At 42.7% G+C, this 14333-nt stretch overlaps 1 protein-coding gene across 1 annotated transcript in view; it reads left to right on the top strand.

Annotated features, from left to right (window-relative positions):
- BFAR (bifunctional apoptosis regulator) overlaps positions 1–14333 on the top strand; it is a 28790-nt gene that overhangs the window by 13155 nt on the left and 1302 nt on the right. Inside the window, exons 3-7 of the mRNA XM_030884017.3 lie at positions 1180–1384; positions 2088–2257; positions 4293–4437; positions 10840–11013; positions 12516–12718. Coding sequence (XP_030739877.1) covers positions 1180–1384; positions 2088–2257; positions 4293–4437; positions 10840–11013; positions 12516–12718 — 897 coding nt within the window. The remainder of the gene's footprint in view (positions 1–1179; positions 1385–2087; positions 2258–4292; positions 4438–10839; positions 11014–12515; positions 12719–14333) is intronic.

Raw genomic sequence — 14333 nt, 5'->3', positions numbered from 1 at the left:
TTTGTTTGTTTATTATAAATGGGGGAAAGAAAGAAACGCTGGTTATCAGACCATTGTCTGTAACCCTATGCACATAATACTTCTTATTGATGTGTATTCACTGAGAACACCCTAGGTCTCATAGAGAAGATGGTCTAACTGTATGATTCTCGAAAACTGGTTTGATGCTGGTTTTCATAATCTTTGACTAAACTCTGTTGCATTTATCACATTAATAGAGTTTCTCATGCATGGCATCACACAACAGTTGTTAAGACCTTCAGATAGCAGGTTTATTTCTGCTTCCCTTCATAATGTTCATCATGTCCCTGTGAGGTCTTTGAGGCTAAAATCCTTTTCTCTTGCCTTCTTGTTATCAACAGAGTACCAGGAAGTTCCACTGAAAACATTAACCCAGCATTCTCTTTTTCACAGGAGATGTATTTACACCACTTTGCTCTGACCTTTCAGCCTTGGTTTACCTGCGGGTTAACCTTAAATTGAAGAAGAGTTCTCTGATTGTGTATAATCGAAAATGAAGAGCCTACAGTATGACCTGAGGGTTGGTCTCACTCTCACTACTGAACTGCACCTTTTTTCTGAGTTAATTTTTAATAACATAAGCAGTACATATATAGTCATTTACATTCTTTTAAAAAAATCAGAACATTGCTGATAAAGACCCCTTCAACCCCTCCTCCCCCATCTTACAATTCTTCCTTCCTTTTTCTCAGAATAATTTCAGTTATGACTTAGTTGTCATCTTTCAGATTTTTAAAAATACTTTTATACATTTATGTGCCAATAGGAAATGCAAATATTTCCTCACATCAGTGGTGTACTGTGTTTCTGCAGTTTACTATTTCATTCAACAATGCGGATAAATTTATTCATTTTGATACACAGTGATATCCAGTAAATTCATTTTTAAAACTATGTATGTTTCCACTGTATGAATGTATTTCCACTGTATGTTTGAATATGCTATGTTTTATTTAGCTGTTGCCCTAACAGTGGACATATAGGTGTTTCTGATTTGTTGCTGCTACCAGCAGGGCCATAACCAATCTTCTTGTCCATTCTTCTAGAATCCTTATATATTATTAAATGTTGATAGTAGTTTTATTTTGGCCTCTAAACATTATAAGTATACTTAGTCAAACAACTGTCTTGTGATTTTTTTTTTTCTGTTCTCCATAGGGATGCCATTGAAAAATTATTTCCTGATGCAATTAGAATGCGATCTGAAGACATTCAGCAGAATAATGATGTAGTCCAGAGTCTCGCAGCCTTTCAGAAGTATGGGAATGATAAGATTCTTTCAGCTCCCAACACTGGCCGAGTGAATCAGCAGAGGGGAGGGGGATTCTTTTCCGGAGTGCTCACAGCTTTAACTGGTGTGGCAGTAAGTTTATGTCTCTCTGTCCCCCTCCCTCCCACAGTTTCCCGTGAAGTCAGTTCTGTTGAAATACCCCTAAATGATTAATGATGTGACCGAATGTGGTAATTCACTATGTACATTGAACCCTGGGGATGTTGCCTATGCAAGTATATGTAACGTAATATTCAGAGCCCAGTAAACGTTAGCTTTGTCCCATTTCATCCTCTTCACAACCTATGCAATAGGCACTGTTATTATTCCTGCTGTAGAGAGGAGCAAACCGGTGCAGAAAGGTGTTAAAGCTGGAACTCAAGGCCATGTCTTGAGCACAGCCCTTCACTAACTTCCAGTGTAGAGACTATTTTCTTTTTAAGATCTATCCATGCTACAAAAATCTAACTATTACAAATTTTCCAATAGAAAAGGCACGCGAGTCAGTTATACTGGCCAAATTGATGGGGAAAAGGGTGCAATGCTCCCTGGTGCCCTGCAGTGAGTCCTATTCCTGTCTCTGTTCCCTGATGACCCGAGACTCAGCAGAGATGAGCCCACCAAGGGTCACGCTCCCCAGATCTCAGTGGCAGTGGTGTTGCCGGCTTCCATATCTATGGACTTGGCATCATCCCCTTCCAGCTCAGCTTTTTCCTTCCCGGCCCCACGCTCACATATTTAGAAACTGGCGTCTCTGATCCTGCTGTGGAATAAGGGCCATGTCACTTTTCCCCAGGTGGTCCTGCTGGTGTATCACTGGAGCAGCAGGGAATCTGAGCACGACCTCCTGGTGCACAAGACTGTGGCCACATGGACAGCAGAAGAAGTTGTCCTCTGGCTGGAGCAGCTGGGCCCTTGGGCCTCTCTCTACAGAGACAGGTTTTTATCTGAAAGAGTAAATGGAAGGTGAGAAGCAAAATCTTCTGATACGTCACTGACATTTTTTAAACAGTTTTATTGAGACACCATCCACGTAACCCCAAAAGTCACCCATTTAAAGAGTATAATCAGTGGCTTTTAATATATTCACAGATATGTGCAGCCATCGCCACAGTCTGGTTTTAGAACATTTCCATCATCCCCAAAAAGAGAGCTCCTGCTAAAGGCAGTCAATCCTCATTTTCCCCTCCCGCAGCCCCCGGGAACCACCATTCTACTTTCTGTCTCCTGGATTTGCCTGTTCAGAGTATTTCCATTCTTCATTCATCCATTCTTCAGTTGATGGACATTTGGATTGATTCCATTTTGGGGCTGTTAGGAACAGTGCTGCTGCGACCATTTGTATATAAAGGTTTTTGTGTGGACGTGTATTTTCAATACTCAGTACTGTCTTGGAGTGGAAATGCTGGGTCATAAGGTAACTCTGTGTTTACCTTTTGGGGAGCCATTGAATTGTTTTCTAAAGCAGCTGAACCATTTTATGTCATCGACTGACATTTTAATTGTTTGTTGCTTCCTGATTTTAAAAGTAACATATATTTATTTATTTTAAAATAATAAAGTAGAATTGTAGGACATTAGAAATGAAATACCTTCATAATCCTGCTCTTCAGAGAAAACCACTATTATCATCTTGCTGGACACCTGTCCAGATTTTTTTCAATGTTTATACAGGCATACATATAGATGTGTTAAATAACATGTTATTTATTTATTTAAACTGGAAATACGATTGTACTAAGCAAACCTGTGTTTATATGTATGTGTATAGGCTAGAGTCTGTTAATCAATCTCTACCAGCACACATATGTGGTGTTTCCCTTTTTTCTGCTCCAGACGGTACCAGACTACATTGTGCAAATGCTCTGAGGAACCTATTAGTTTGAGGAGCTCACTCATCGCTGAGCTATGCGTCAGCCTGCTTCTGCCCATCAGCAAATCCCCCTGCCCCTTCCGGAGCCCTGTCCATCTTTACTAGGGTCCCTCCCTTCCTTGAAGGGGGAACACGTAGGGGTGTTACTTAGACCACCAGGCAGCCGTTCTCTAACCCATTTGAGTCAGACGTGTAGTCCACTCACTGCTAGACTGCCCCACCTCCCACCCTGGTCCATTTTTTCCCCCTGAACTGAGCTTTTAACACTTGACTCTCTATTGAGGAAGCAAAATACTCCCACTTTGTCTGTTTTTTGTAAGAAGTTGTACCACCTCCCCACCCTCGCCCTGAATTGTAGTTAAAGAAACTTCTCTACCCACTTAATACAATATGTCTTTCTGTAACTGTCTTCCTTCCAGAGGAGAGATTCCAAAACTGGAATTGTTGAGTGAAAGGGAATAAACCTTTACGGGGCACTTTTAACAAGGAATCACTGTGGAGGTGAATTCACGTCTTCTGATGAAAGGGAACAGATAAGGGATCTACACTTATCTTTATTTAATCACTATCCTCAAACAGCTACTCTTTTTTTGGCTGCATTGGGTCTTCGTTGCTGCGTGCAGGCTTTCTCTAGTTGCGGCGAGCAGAGGCTACTCTTCATCGTGGTGCGCGGGCTTCTCACTGCTGTAGCTTCTCTTATTGCAGAGCATGGGCTCTAGGTGCGTGAGCTTCAGTAGTTGTGGAGCACGGGCTTAGTTGCTCCGCAGCATGTGGGATCTTCCCGGACCAGGGATCCCACCCGTGTCCCCTGCACTGGCAGGCGGATTCTTAACCACTGCACCACCAGGCAAGTCCCCAAACAACTACTCTTAATGTCATAATGTTTTATTGGATTTCTTCCCAATTTTTTTTTTCTGTACACACACACACTTTAAAAAATAGAGGGACTGGCAAATAGTAAGCTTTCAGTTGTTTGCTATTATTAATCTTATTTCATATGTTAGGTGTCTTACCTCAAGCCTAAAGTGTTTATCTGTGTTGATAAGGTGGCACTCCGACTGTGGAAAGTTTGCTTCCAGGATGTAATCTCAAAAGACATCTCCTCCTATCTCCTTGCCCACACCCTAGGTTGCTTTTAACTTTGACAGAGGAAGAATTTTCCAGGGCACCATATACCATAGAAAACAGCAGCCACCGAAGAGCCATCCTCATGGAACTGGAGCGAGTCAAAGCACTGGGTGTGAAGCCCCCGCAAAACCTCTGGGAATACAAGGTGAACTCTATTTTTTCAATGGAAAATAAGTATTGAGCACCAGATATCAGTTATCTGCCTGCCCACTGCTCATGAATACATCAGACAAAACCGAAGCCCCCTGCATCCCCACTTTCCCTATGCCTGTGTATCCTTCCTGAGCCTGTTTTTCTACTTGTGTTATGGGTATATATCCACAGCTCTAGGAACAATGTTCTAGGTTTTTTTTTTTTTTTTTTAGGTTTTTAACCTTAACATAAAAGGCATGAACTGAGCTTATTATCCTTCTGCAAGTAGCTTTTGTCTGTGGCTCTCTTTTTCTCTTGTGCCATATTCCACTGCACAAGTGCATGACCATTTATACATTCTCCCATTGATGGCCACTGAGATTATTTCCATTTTTGCTATGAGAAACAGGGCTGCTGTGGACATTCTTGGAAAGTTCGTGTGCTCATGTGTAAGACTTTCTTTGCGCTATACACTGAGGAATAGGATTACTGGGTCACAAGTAACGCACATCTTCAGCTTTACCAGATGCTGATAAATTGTTCTTCAGTGTGACTGTACCTGGTTCTCCTTCACAGAGAGAATTTAGCGAATACTGTAGGGTAAAACGAATACTCTATTTTTTATTAGTCATAGAGTGTCTGGAGTACAGATACCTATACCCTAAAAAAGACATCATGGAGAAAAATAAATACAAATAACCAATAAGTTTATGGGGGAAAAATGCTCACTGATAATTATGGTACAAATGAGACAACCCGCTGGCGTCATTCTCACCTGTGACATTATCAAGGATAAGAACTTTCATAACGTGAGGAAAGAGGCACTCATGTGTGCAGATCCTAAATTGGCGCAGTCTCTTTGGAGAGCACTTTGTCAATAACTATTAGAGTTTAAACCGCCCCTACTCTTTGGTCTACAATTTCACTTCTTTGCATTTAGAGCACAGGCAGCATAGCGCTGTGATCAAGAAAGGGCTCGGCAGCCTGACTCCCGGGCTCCTCGCCAGGCTCCTCCAGGGCACACTGACTGTGGCAACGCCAGCAAGTCCCTGGGCCTCCTGGTCCCGTTTCCTCCTCAGCCAATGACCTCAGAGAGTCACAGTGAGAATTGAATGTTTGAGTCACAGAAATTATTAAACAAGATGTTGACCACAGTGTCATTGGTAATAGCACGTGGGAAACAACCTCAGCACCCATTGTTAGGAACAGGTTAAATAAATACAGCTCACCCATACATGTAGCCATTACAAAGGAACGAGGTGACCCTGGGTGTGCTAACAAGAAATGATACCCAAGTTGTTAACTGAAAATAAAGAAAAACATGTTAGAAAAGCTACACAATTGTATGTGTCATAGAAAATCTCTGGAAGGATACACAGACTGTTAACAATGTTTTCATCTAGGGATTGAGACTTGAGTGGAAGGGTGAATTGTATTTGTCATTTAATACAATTCTGTGCCGTTTGAAAAAATTGTGTGTATTTTGGCATGTATTGCTTCAAAGCTGAAAAAACACTAGTTTCAGAATTTTTGAAGAATGGGGATAGGGTCCTAAGATAGATGATTTGTTGTTTTCTGTGTTGTTTGTCAGTTTAAAAAAAAAATCCCTACTTCTCTTTTATCATAAATTATTAGTTTTGTTAATGCGGTCAAATTCTGGACTTCTTGTAGCCAATGTTAGACCTATGGTGGGTTTTAATATCTGACAGAACCTTTCTGGGTCCTGTATCCAGCAATGAGCCTCTATTTAGAATCTGTCAAAGTAAACTTAATATTCACCAGCGTGAATGGGGCTGGTATTCTGGTCGCACTGTAAAGAGCAGGCAGAACCTTATCATCAGTCTGCTCCTTCAGATCTGCGCTTCAGCCCCTCCCCAGGGGTGGTCGCTTGATGTTCAGCCTGCAGGCTGTGTGGTAAGACCCCTCGGTGTGGCTGCCCCTGAGTGCCACTGTTCCCGTCAGACCTGAGAGGGACAGCTCCCCACAGCAGTGCTGTCGTCGTAACCACCTAACTGGGAGGTTGGTTTATCCTCCTTCTCTGATAGAAGGTAGCCCCAGAGTTGGGATATTTTGGTCCAGCTGGTCCCAGACCTACAAACATATAACCCGGTCATCTCCCTTTGTCTCGTACTAACCAAGATGTGGCTGGGTGCCTTCGGGCTCTATTTCTGGGACCTGTATTCCTTTAGAGCCTGCACACCCAATAGGAGCAGCATCGCCCCCAAGGCCATTGGTTCTTGAGGTGTGAAAAGTGTTAGGTATTGCAGTGACTTGTGGCCCTCCAAAGACCACAGGACATAAGCAGACACACGGTATGTCTGTGGTGTTAACGTTTCACGGGGCAGGGGAGGGCTTATGAACAAAATGTCTTTAAAAGGCTCCTTAAGGGGTAATAATGAAAAAAAGGCTGGGAAACATTGCTTTAAAATGAAGAACTACTTCCATATTTCTGTGTCTCACCTACGTTACAATATAGAGATAATTTTTAGAAGTTAGATTTTTCAAAAAACTTTTACTATGGAAAATTTCAAATATACCCAAAAGCAGGATAATAGTACAAAACTTCCATCAACCCATACGACAGCAACTCATGGCTGTGTTTATTTCAGTAATACCTACTCCTGCTACCCCTGATTATTTTGAATCTGAGATAGCATATATTTCATAAGTAAATATTTTATTGAATCTCTAAAAAGTAAAGACTTTTTTTTTTTAATTTATGTGGCTGCATCAGGTCTTAGTTGCGGCATGCGGGATCTTCGTTGTGGCACTCAGGCTTCTCTCTAGTTCCAGCGCACGGGTTCCACAGGGTGCAGGCTCAGTAGTTGTGGTGCGCAGGCTTAGTTGCCCTGTGGCATGTGGGATCTTAGTTCCCCAACCAGGTATCAAACCCGTGTCCCCTGCATTGGAAGGCGTTTTCTTAACCACTGGACCACCAGGAGAGGCCCTAAAAAGTAAAGACTTCTTGAAAAACAAAACTAAAATACCACAATATACCCCCCCAGGATGAATAATTCTCTGATATTATCAAATAATTTGTCAGTATTCAAATACCCTACTTTTTTTTTTTCAGTTGATTTGTTCCACCCAGGGTCCCAACAAGGTCCACACTTGGTTGTCATGTCTTTTTTTTTTTTTTTTGAGGTAAAGTTGGTTTTCAATATTAGTTTCAGGTGTACAACATAGTGATTCAATATTTTTATAGATCATACCCCACTTAAAGTTATTATAAAAATATTTGCTATATTCCCTGTGCTAAACAGTATATTCTTATAGCTTATTTTATATATAGTAGTTTGTACCTCTTAATCCCCTACCCCTGTCTTGCCCCTCCCACCTTCCCTCTCCCCACTGGTAACCACTAGTTGGTTCTCTATATCTGTGAGTTGGTTTCTGTTTTGTTATAGGCATTTGTTTGTTTTATTTTTTAGATTCCACATATAAGTCAAAATATACCTACTTATTTTTCGATGTCTGACTTATTTCACTAAGCATAATAGCCCCAGGTCCATCCATGTTGTTGCAAAATGGTAAAGTTTCATTCTTTTTATGGAAGGGTAGTATTCCATTGTGTGTGTGTGTGTGTGTGTGTGTGTGTGTGTGTGTGTGTGTGTGTGTATTTATATGCCACAGCATCTTTACCCATTCATCTGTTGATGGATACTTAGGTTGCTTCCATATCTTGGCAATTGCAAATAATGCTCTTATGAACATTGGGGTGCCTGCATCTTTTCAAATTAGTGTTTTTGTTTTCTTTGGATATATTCCAAGGAGTGGGATTGCTGGATCATATGGTAGCTCTATTTTTAGTTTTTTGAGGACCACCCATACTGTTTTCCACAGTGGCTGCAGCAATTTACATTCCCACCAACCGTGTACAGGGGTTCCCGTTTCTCCACACCCTCTCTAGCATTTGTTATCTGTGGTGCTTTTGGTGATGGCTTTTCTGACAGGTGTGAGGTGATAGCTCATTGTGGTTTTGATTTGCATTTCTCTGATACTTAGTGATGTTGAGCATCTTTTCATGGGCCTATTGGCCATCTCACTGTCTTCTTTGGAAAAATGTCTATGCAGGTCTTCTGAATTTTTTTTAATTGGGTTGTTTGTTGGTTGTCATGTCTCTTAAGTCTCTTTCAGTCTGTAGATTCTCCCTTCCTCTGTCATTACCCTGCATTTATTTGTTGAAGAAACCAGATCATTTTCTCCTGTAGTTTTCTGACGTTTTGTACTTTGCCAGTTATCTCTCTGTGGTGTCACCTAACAGGTCCCTTCTTCCCCTGCATATCCTATAATCTAGGAGTTAGGACTAGAGGCTTACTTTGGTCTAGGTTTGGTGTTTCAGCAAGGCTGCTTTATAGGTGTGGTATTTTCTTCCATCAAGAGGCGCATAATGTCCCATGATCATTGATTGTTTAGATCCATTAGTTCGTTAAGGGTTGCCAAATGGTGATACTGTAACTCTCTCATTTCTTTTTCATCTTGTTAGCTGACATACATCTTTAATAAAAAGGAAATCTTCTGTCAACAGCCATTTTGATTATCCTAAGTACAGTTTATACCAGAAGGGCAGGTTAAATGCTTGATCTTCTCCATTTACTTACCAGTTTCAGAATTTGCTTCCCTGTTGTCCTCCAAAAGTGACCGATTTCTTTCTTTAGGATTATTAATAACCGAGTATTTTGACATTCTTGATGTATTTGAATACATTTCAATAGTTATTCTAATTGATGCTCCAACTGTCCCATCTTTTTTGAATAGGAGTCTCTTCAAATCATTCTCTGAGTCCATTTTTTAAATTTAACTTTTGAATTGAGGTACAGCGTACTTGCTAATGAGTCCTTTTAACATGATTTATTAGTCTTTGATAGTTTCCGTTCCCACACGACAAGATGTTCAAGTTACTCATGTACCTTTCCTGCCCCAGACCTGGAATCAGCCATTTCACAAGTTGGACCTCTTAAAAATTTTTTTAAATATAGAAAATGTTAGGTACATACAAAAATAGAGGGAAGAGAGTACTCATACCCAGCTTCAACGAGCATCGGCTCATGGTCACTCCTAATTCATCTGTACCCCTCCACCCTCTCCCCACACCCACAGTCCTGGAATTATATTAAAGCATATCCACACATCATGTTATTTCACCCCTAAATACTTTAGTGTGAAGCTCTAAAGAGAAGGACTGTCTTCTTAAATGTAACCGTTATCACACTTTAAAAGCTTTATTGGTAAGCCACTAATAGCATCAAATAAGTTGAATATGTTTTAACAGTTTTGTTGAGCTATAATTGACATACACATATTTAAAGTGTACAATTTGCTAAGTTTTGACATATATACACACCTGTGAAACCATCACCACAATCAAGATAGTGAACGTATACATCACTCCCAAAAGCTTCTTCCCGCCCCTTTGTAAGCCCTCCTTCCCATCCCTCCCCTTTTTAATTAGTGCGCAGTGGTATCTCACTGGCCTAATTTGCATTTCTCTAAGGATTAGTAATAATGAGCCTCTTTTCATGTGCGTATTTGCTATCTTCTTTGGTGAAGTGTCCATTCACATCTTTTGCCCATTTTACTTGATGCTTAGTAGCATCAAGTAAGTTGAATCATATTTAAGTTTCTTTTATAATCAGGAAAAATATAAATGTACATTCATTATAGCAAAATTTACAGAAGTGAAGAAAATGAAAATAAATTGACCCTAATCCCACCTGAGATTCAGACATGGGTAATATTGCGTTTTGCTCTGTTTTCTTCTAGACAATTTTCTGAGTGTACTTAAAACAGCTGTTTTATTTTTGTATTCATTCCGCAAACATGTACTGACATCTCTTGTGAGCCAGGTGGTCCTTTAGAAAGGGGATCTGAGTCCTGAATCAGGCAGGCCCTGCTTTCACGGCACTGACACTGTGGAGGTGGATGGCTACACATCTTAGATCTTTTCTTCACCTAACATTGTAACATGAGCATTATCCAACGCCCCTCCTATACATTCCTCCATGGCTGTATGAATTCTGGGCTAAATATCTACTGTAACTTCAGGACTGAGGTCACAGATCTCACTTTTTCTCTACTATGCACAATGCAACACTAAATATTTTGTGCATGAGGCCTTCTGATTTTTTTATTAAGTGGTGCCCACTGATTACTTTCCCGAAAGGTTGTGTTCTTCTAAATGTGCCTAGGAGCTTGCTTCTCATCCCCCTATCCCTCCCCACCCATGGAGAGAGACTGGATCTTTCTATAATGTAGCCTAACAGATGGATTACTTGGCCCCTTCTTCCCATTCATTCATTCATTCATTCCCAGTGCAAACCACGTGGAGGAGGGCGTGAGACTGCGGAAGGAGCCTGGGTGGGGAGTGGGCAGCTATTGTTGTAACGAGTCCCTGCACCCGCCTCATCCTCTGCAGGCCGTGAACCCGGGCAGGTCCCTGTTCCTGCTGTACGCCCTCAAGAGCTCCCCGAGACTCTGTCTGCTGTACCTCTACCTGTTTGACTACACAGACACCTTCCTGCCCTTCATCCATACCATCTGCCCTCTGCAAGAAGACAGCTCCAGGGAGGACATCATCACCAAGCTTCTGGTGGGTCTGGAGAGGGCCTTGAGTGGCTTCATGCTGCCGTTCCTCAGTGTGGGATGGAATTGGAGACATGGCTGGCGCCTGTCAGAGAAGAGGAAACAACAGAGGCTTCATTTGAATTTTGCAAGGAGAGCCCCTACGAAAGAAAATACAGCAGGAACTTCCCCACTCCCAGAAGCCTGTTTTGTTTCCTGCATTGCATAGCAAGAGGGGTTACCCTCTGGACTTGAAATATTTAGGGGGGAAAAACCCAGCTTTGCTTCTGTTATAAAAGAAGATAGCATAGGTCCAGATTGCCCAAGGGTTAGATCTGTGGGCCCTCCAGCTTGGTAATCTGTCTCTTAACAGGATCCCCAAAGGATGATTATTTGTCCTACCACAAGGCAGGGTTAGTATCCGTCCTGTTGGCCTCAGAATAGTAAGCTGTCATCCAGCTCACTGATGGGAGTCATCAAGTCAGCTGACCACAGGGCCTTTGGCAGGGATAGCTACCCACCACAGCTCTGATGGATTCCTTCAGAACTGTCAGTGGATCGCATTGACTCAGGGTGATTGTGTCTAGTTGGTCATCAGAGGGTAATGTCCTTTACGTTGGTACTTTTGGGGCAGTCCCTCTGATCCGTTTATATCGAAAGTCACATGGATATAGGAATCATCGTATATGATGTTGAAACAGAATTCCTAAATCTCCAAAGACCCTTTTCTAAACACTTGAATCAAATGCCTACCTAATTGACCTCAGCCTTGGGTGTAGTTTTAAGCCTGCAGGTTAGCCCCTTTGCACAGTGTTTCTCTGATTACCCAGTTTTCAGCTGTTCCCTGCCCTTGCTGGACTGGGAGCACAGAGACCCCCTGACCTTTCCGTTTTAAAGAGCCCCATCAACCCTTGCCCGCTTATCACGCTGACTTTCTTCTTGGGATGCTCAGTGTCTGCTCCGTTGTACACAGTCTTGCTTGGCTTTCATTAGCCTCTGGATGCTCATGAGTTGTTTAAATGCTCTCGTTACAGATTACCTGCTAATTCTGTAAGGAAAATTTTTCATTTTCCCAAAATTACTTTTTAAAGGTATATGTTTACTTTTCCCATGACCTGTTATCATTCTACCACAGATGAGCTGTTGAATTGAAATTGTTTGAGCTACCCTTGCAGTGGTGAAGAAATTGTAAAGCTGGTTAATTTTTATTCATTTCAACCTCATTATTAATAATGCTTAGATTACTCATGCTTAGATTTTTTTTTACTTCTGAGCTTCCACAATTATATAACAAGCATCTCAGTTCAGCCTCTTTGGTAACATTTATCCAGTGTAAGATTAATTATTACAAGGTGAGTTTGTGGATGGAAATCTCATTTTAGATTGTTGCATATGCGTGTATGTGTATGTATGTTTTAATAAATGTAAAACTCACTGGGATAACCACAGTATTTTGTGTAAAAGTCAATCCTCATGATTTTTTGTGTCCATTTTTATGTAGTTTTATTTACTTGTGTGTTACTTTTAAAGGATCTTAGAGAGCCCACATGGAAGCAGTGGAGAGAATTCCTTGTCAAGTACTCCTTCCTTCCATACCAGCTGATTGCTGAATTTGCTTGGGACTGGCTGGAGGTCCATTACTGGACATCACGGTTTCTCATCGTCAATGCCATGTTACTCTCAGTTCTGGAATTATTCTCCTTTTGGAGGACCTGGTCAAGAAGTGAACTGAAGTAAGTGTGTTTTTATGTAGGAGACGGTTGGAGCAACAGAGACTGGGAAAGAAATACCAAGTGGAGGAGAAGTCCTCTGTGGAGTGTTGTTCAGACTCGAGAAGACGCCCCGGGCTCTGGTTTAGAAATACTGCTTAAGCAGCAAACAGGAAAATGCCTTTGTGTTGGGGCTGGGGTGGCTCTGGTGGCACTCACTGTCAAAGTGCGTCCCATGCGCCTTCTCCCCATGCGATGTGCTGGCTAATTCCTGCGGCGCGGGGAGTGACGGGCTTCAGTAATTGAGGAATAAACAAGTGAGAAGAAGAGGGTACTTTACGAAAAGCAGCAGTGTGGCAGAGCATAAAGGGATTTGATGAGGAATTCTGTAGGCATGAGTTCTAATCCTGCACTGCCACCAGCTGGAACAGTGATAATTTCTCTGGATTAATGCATAAAATGAGAAAGTTGGACTAGACAGTCACTGAGTCAAGTGACTCTTGGTTGTAAGTTAGAGAAACCAACCTAAATTGGCTTTCCTACCAAGGGACATGCCCAGTGAAGGCTTCCTGCATGGCTGGACCCAGAGACCCAAATGCTGTCATCAGGGCCACCCTCTCCCTCTCCCTCTCTCCCTCCCTCCCCCTCCCCCCTCCCTCTCTCTCTCTCTTACAGCTCTGCTCTGTTCAGCCTCAACAACGTCTTTGTTTGGGGGCCCTTGATCACTCTGGGTGTCGATCTGAGCAGCTTAGCAGCCCTGGAGGAAAGAGAGCACTTCTGAGGCTTGTGAAAGCCTGAGGCTCACATGCCTTTGCTCTGATTGGCCCAGCCTGGGTCACAGCCTCCCCCTGCCACCCCAAACCCATCACAAGTGCAGGGGTTTGTGGGCTCCCCGTGTCCAGATGCAGGTGTGCACTCACAGCCTCTCCCCCAACCAGGGGCTAGCTGATGCCCCAACCAGACCACATGGAAGAGAATAGGAGAGGGAGACACCCTAAAGGGAAACTCAAAAGGTGCTTCCAGAAGACAGGGTATGGCTGCTGGGCAGGCAGAAGTAATGCATCAGCACACCAGCATCCTTTCCGCCTGAAACAGCCCATGACGTGAAGGGGTCTTGGCCTCATGCATCAGGAGCAGCCTTATAAAAAGTTCTGAGAACCTGACAAGACTCTCCCTCATTTATTTCAATTCAGCGAACTCACTTATTCAGGCACAGTTGATTGAGCCCCTACTCTGCCCCTGGTTCTCTGCTGGACACCACAGATCTTTTGGTAAAGAAGACAGTTTATACTCTGAAGGCCTGCAGCCTAGCAGAGAAAAGATTATGTTAAATACGTACAAGAGCGACCCAGCGAAGAAGCAGGTGGAGTTGGGACTGTGCTGGGGAGGCCTCGCCTGTGGGACCAGGCGTGGGGACTGGGCGACAGTGCCCTGAGGAGGCACCCTCTAGGCTGCGTCCTGGGAGTTGAAGGTGGAGTGGTCAGGAAAGGTATGTCTGGGGCACTGGGGACAGGAAACAAGGTCTCTGCAGCACTGGCAGCCAGACCGCATCAGGCAAAGGCCCAGGGTCTGAGTGCCTCGGCGCTGTCGTTAGAAACGCCATCACTATTCTGCCTCTCAAATGCTTCTCTTCCTTTTT

Source organism: Globicephala melas, chromosome 15 (genome assembly GCF_963455315.2).
Source record: "Globicephala melas chromosome 15, mGloMel1.2, whole genome shotgun sequence".
NCBI lineage: Eukaryota > Metazoa > Chordata > Mammalia > Artiodactyla > Delphinidae > Globicephala > Globicephala melas.
This window is presented reverse-complemented; position numbering and strand designations above follow the sequence as displayed.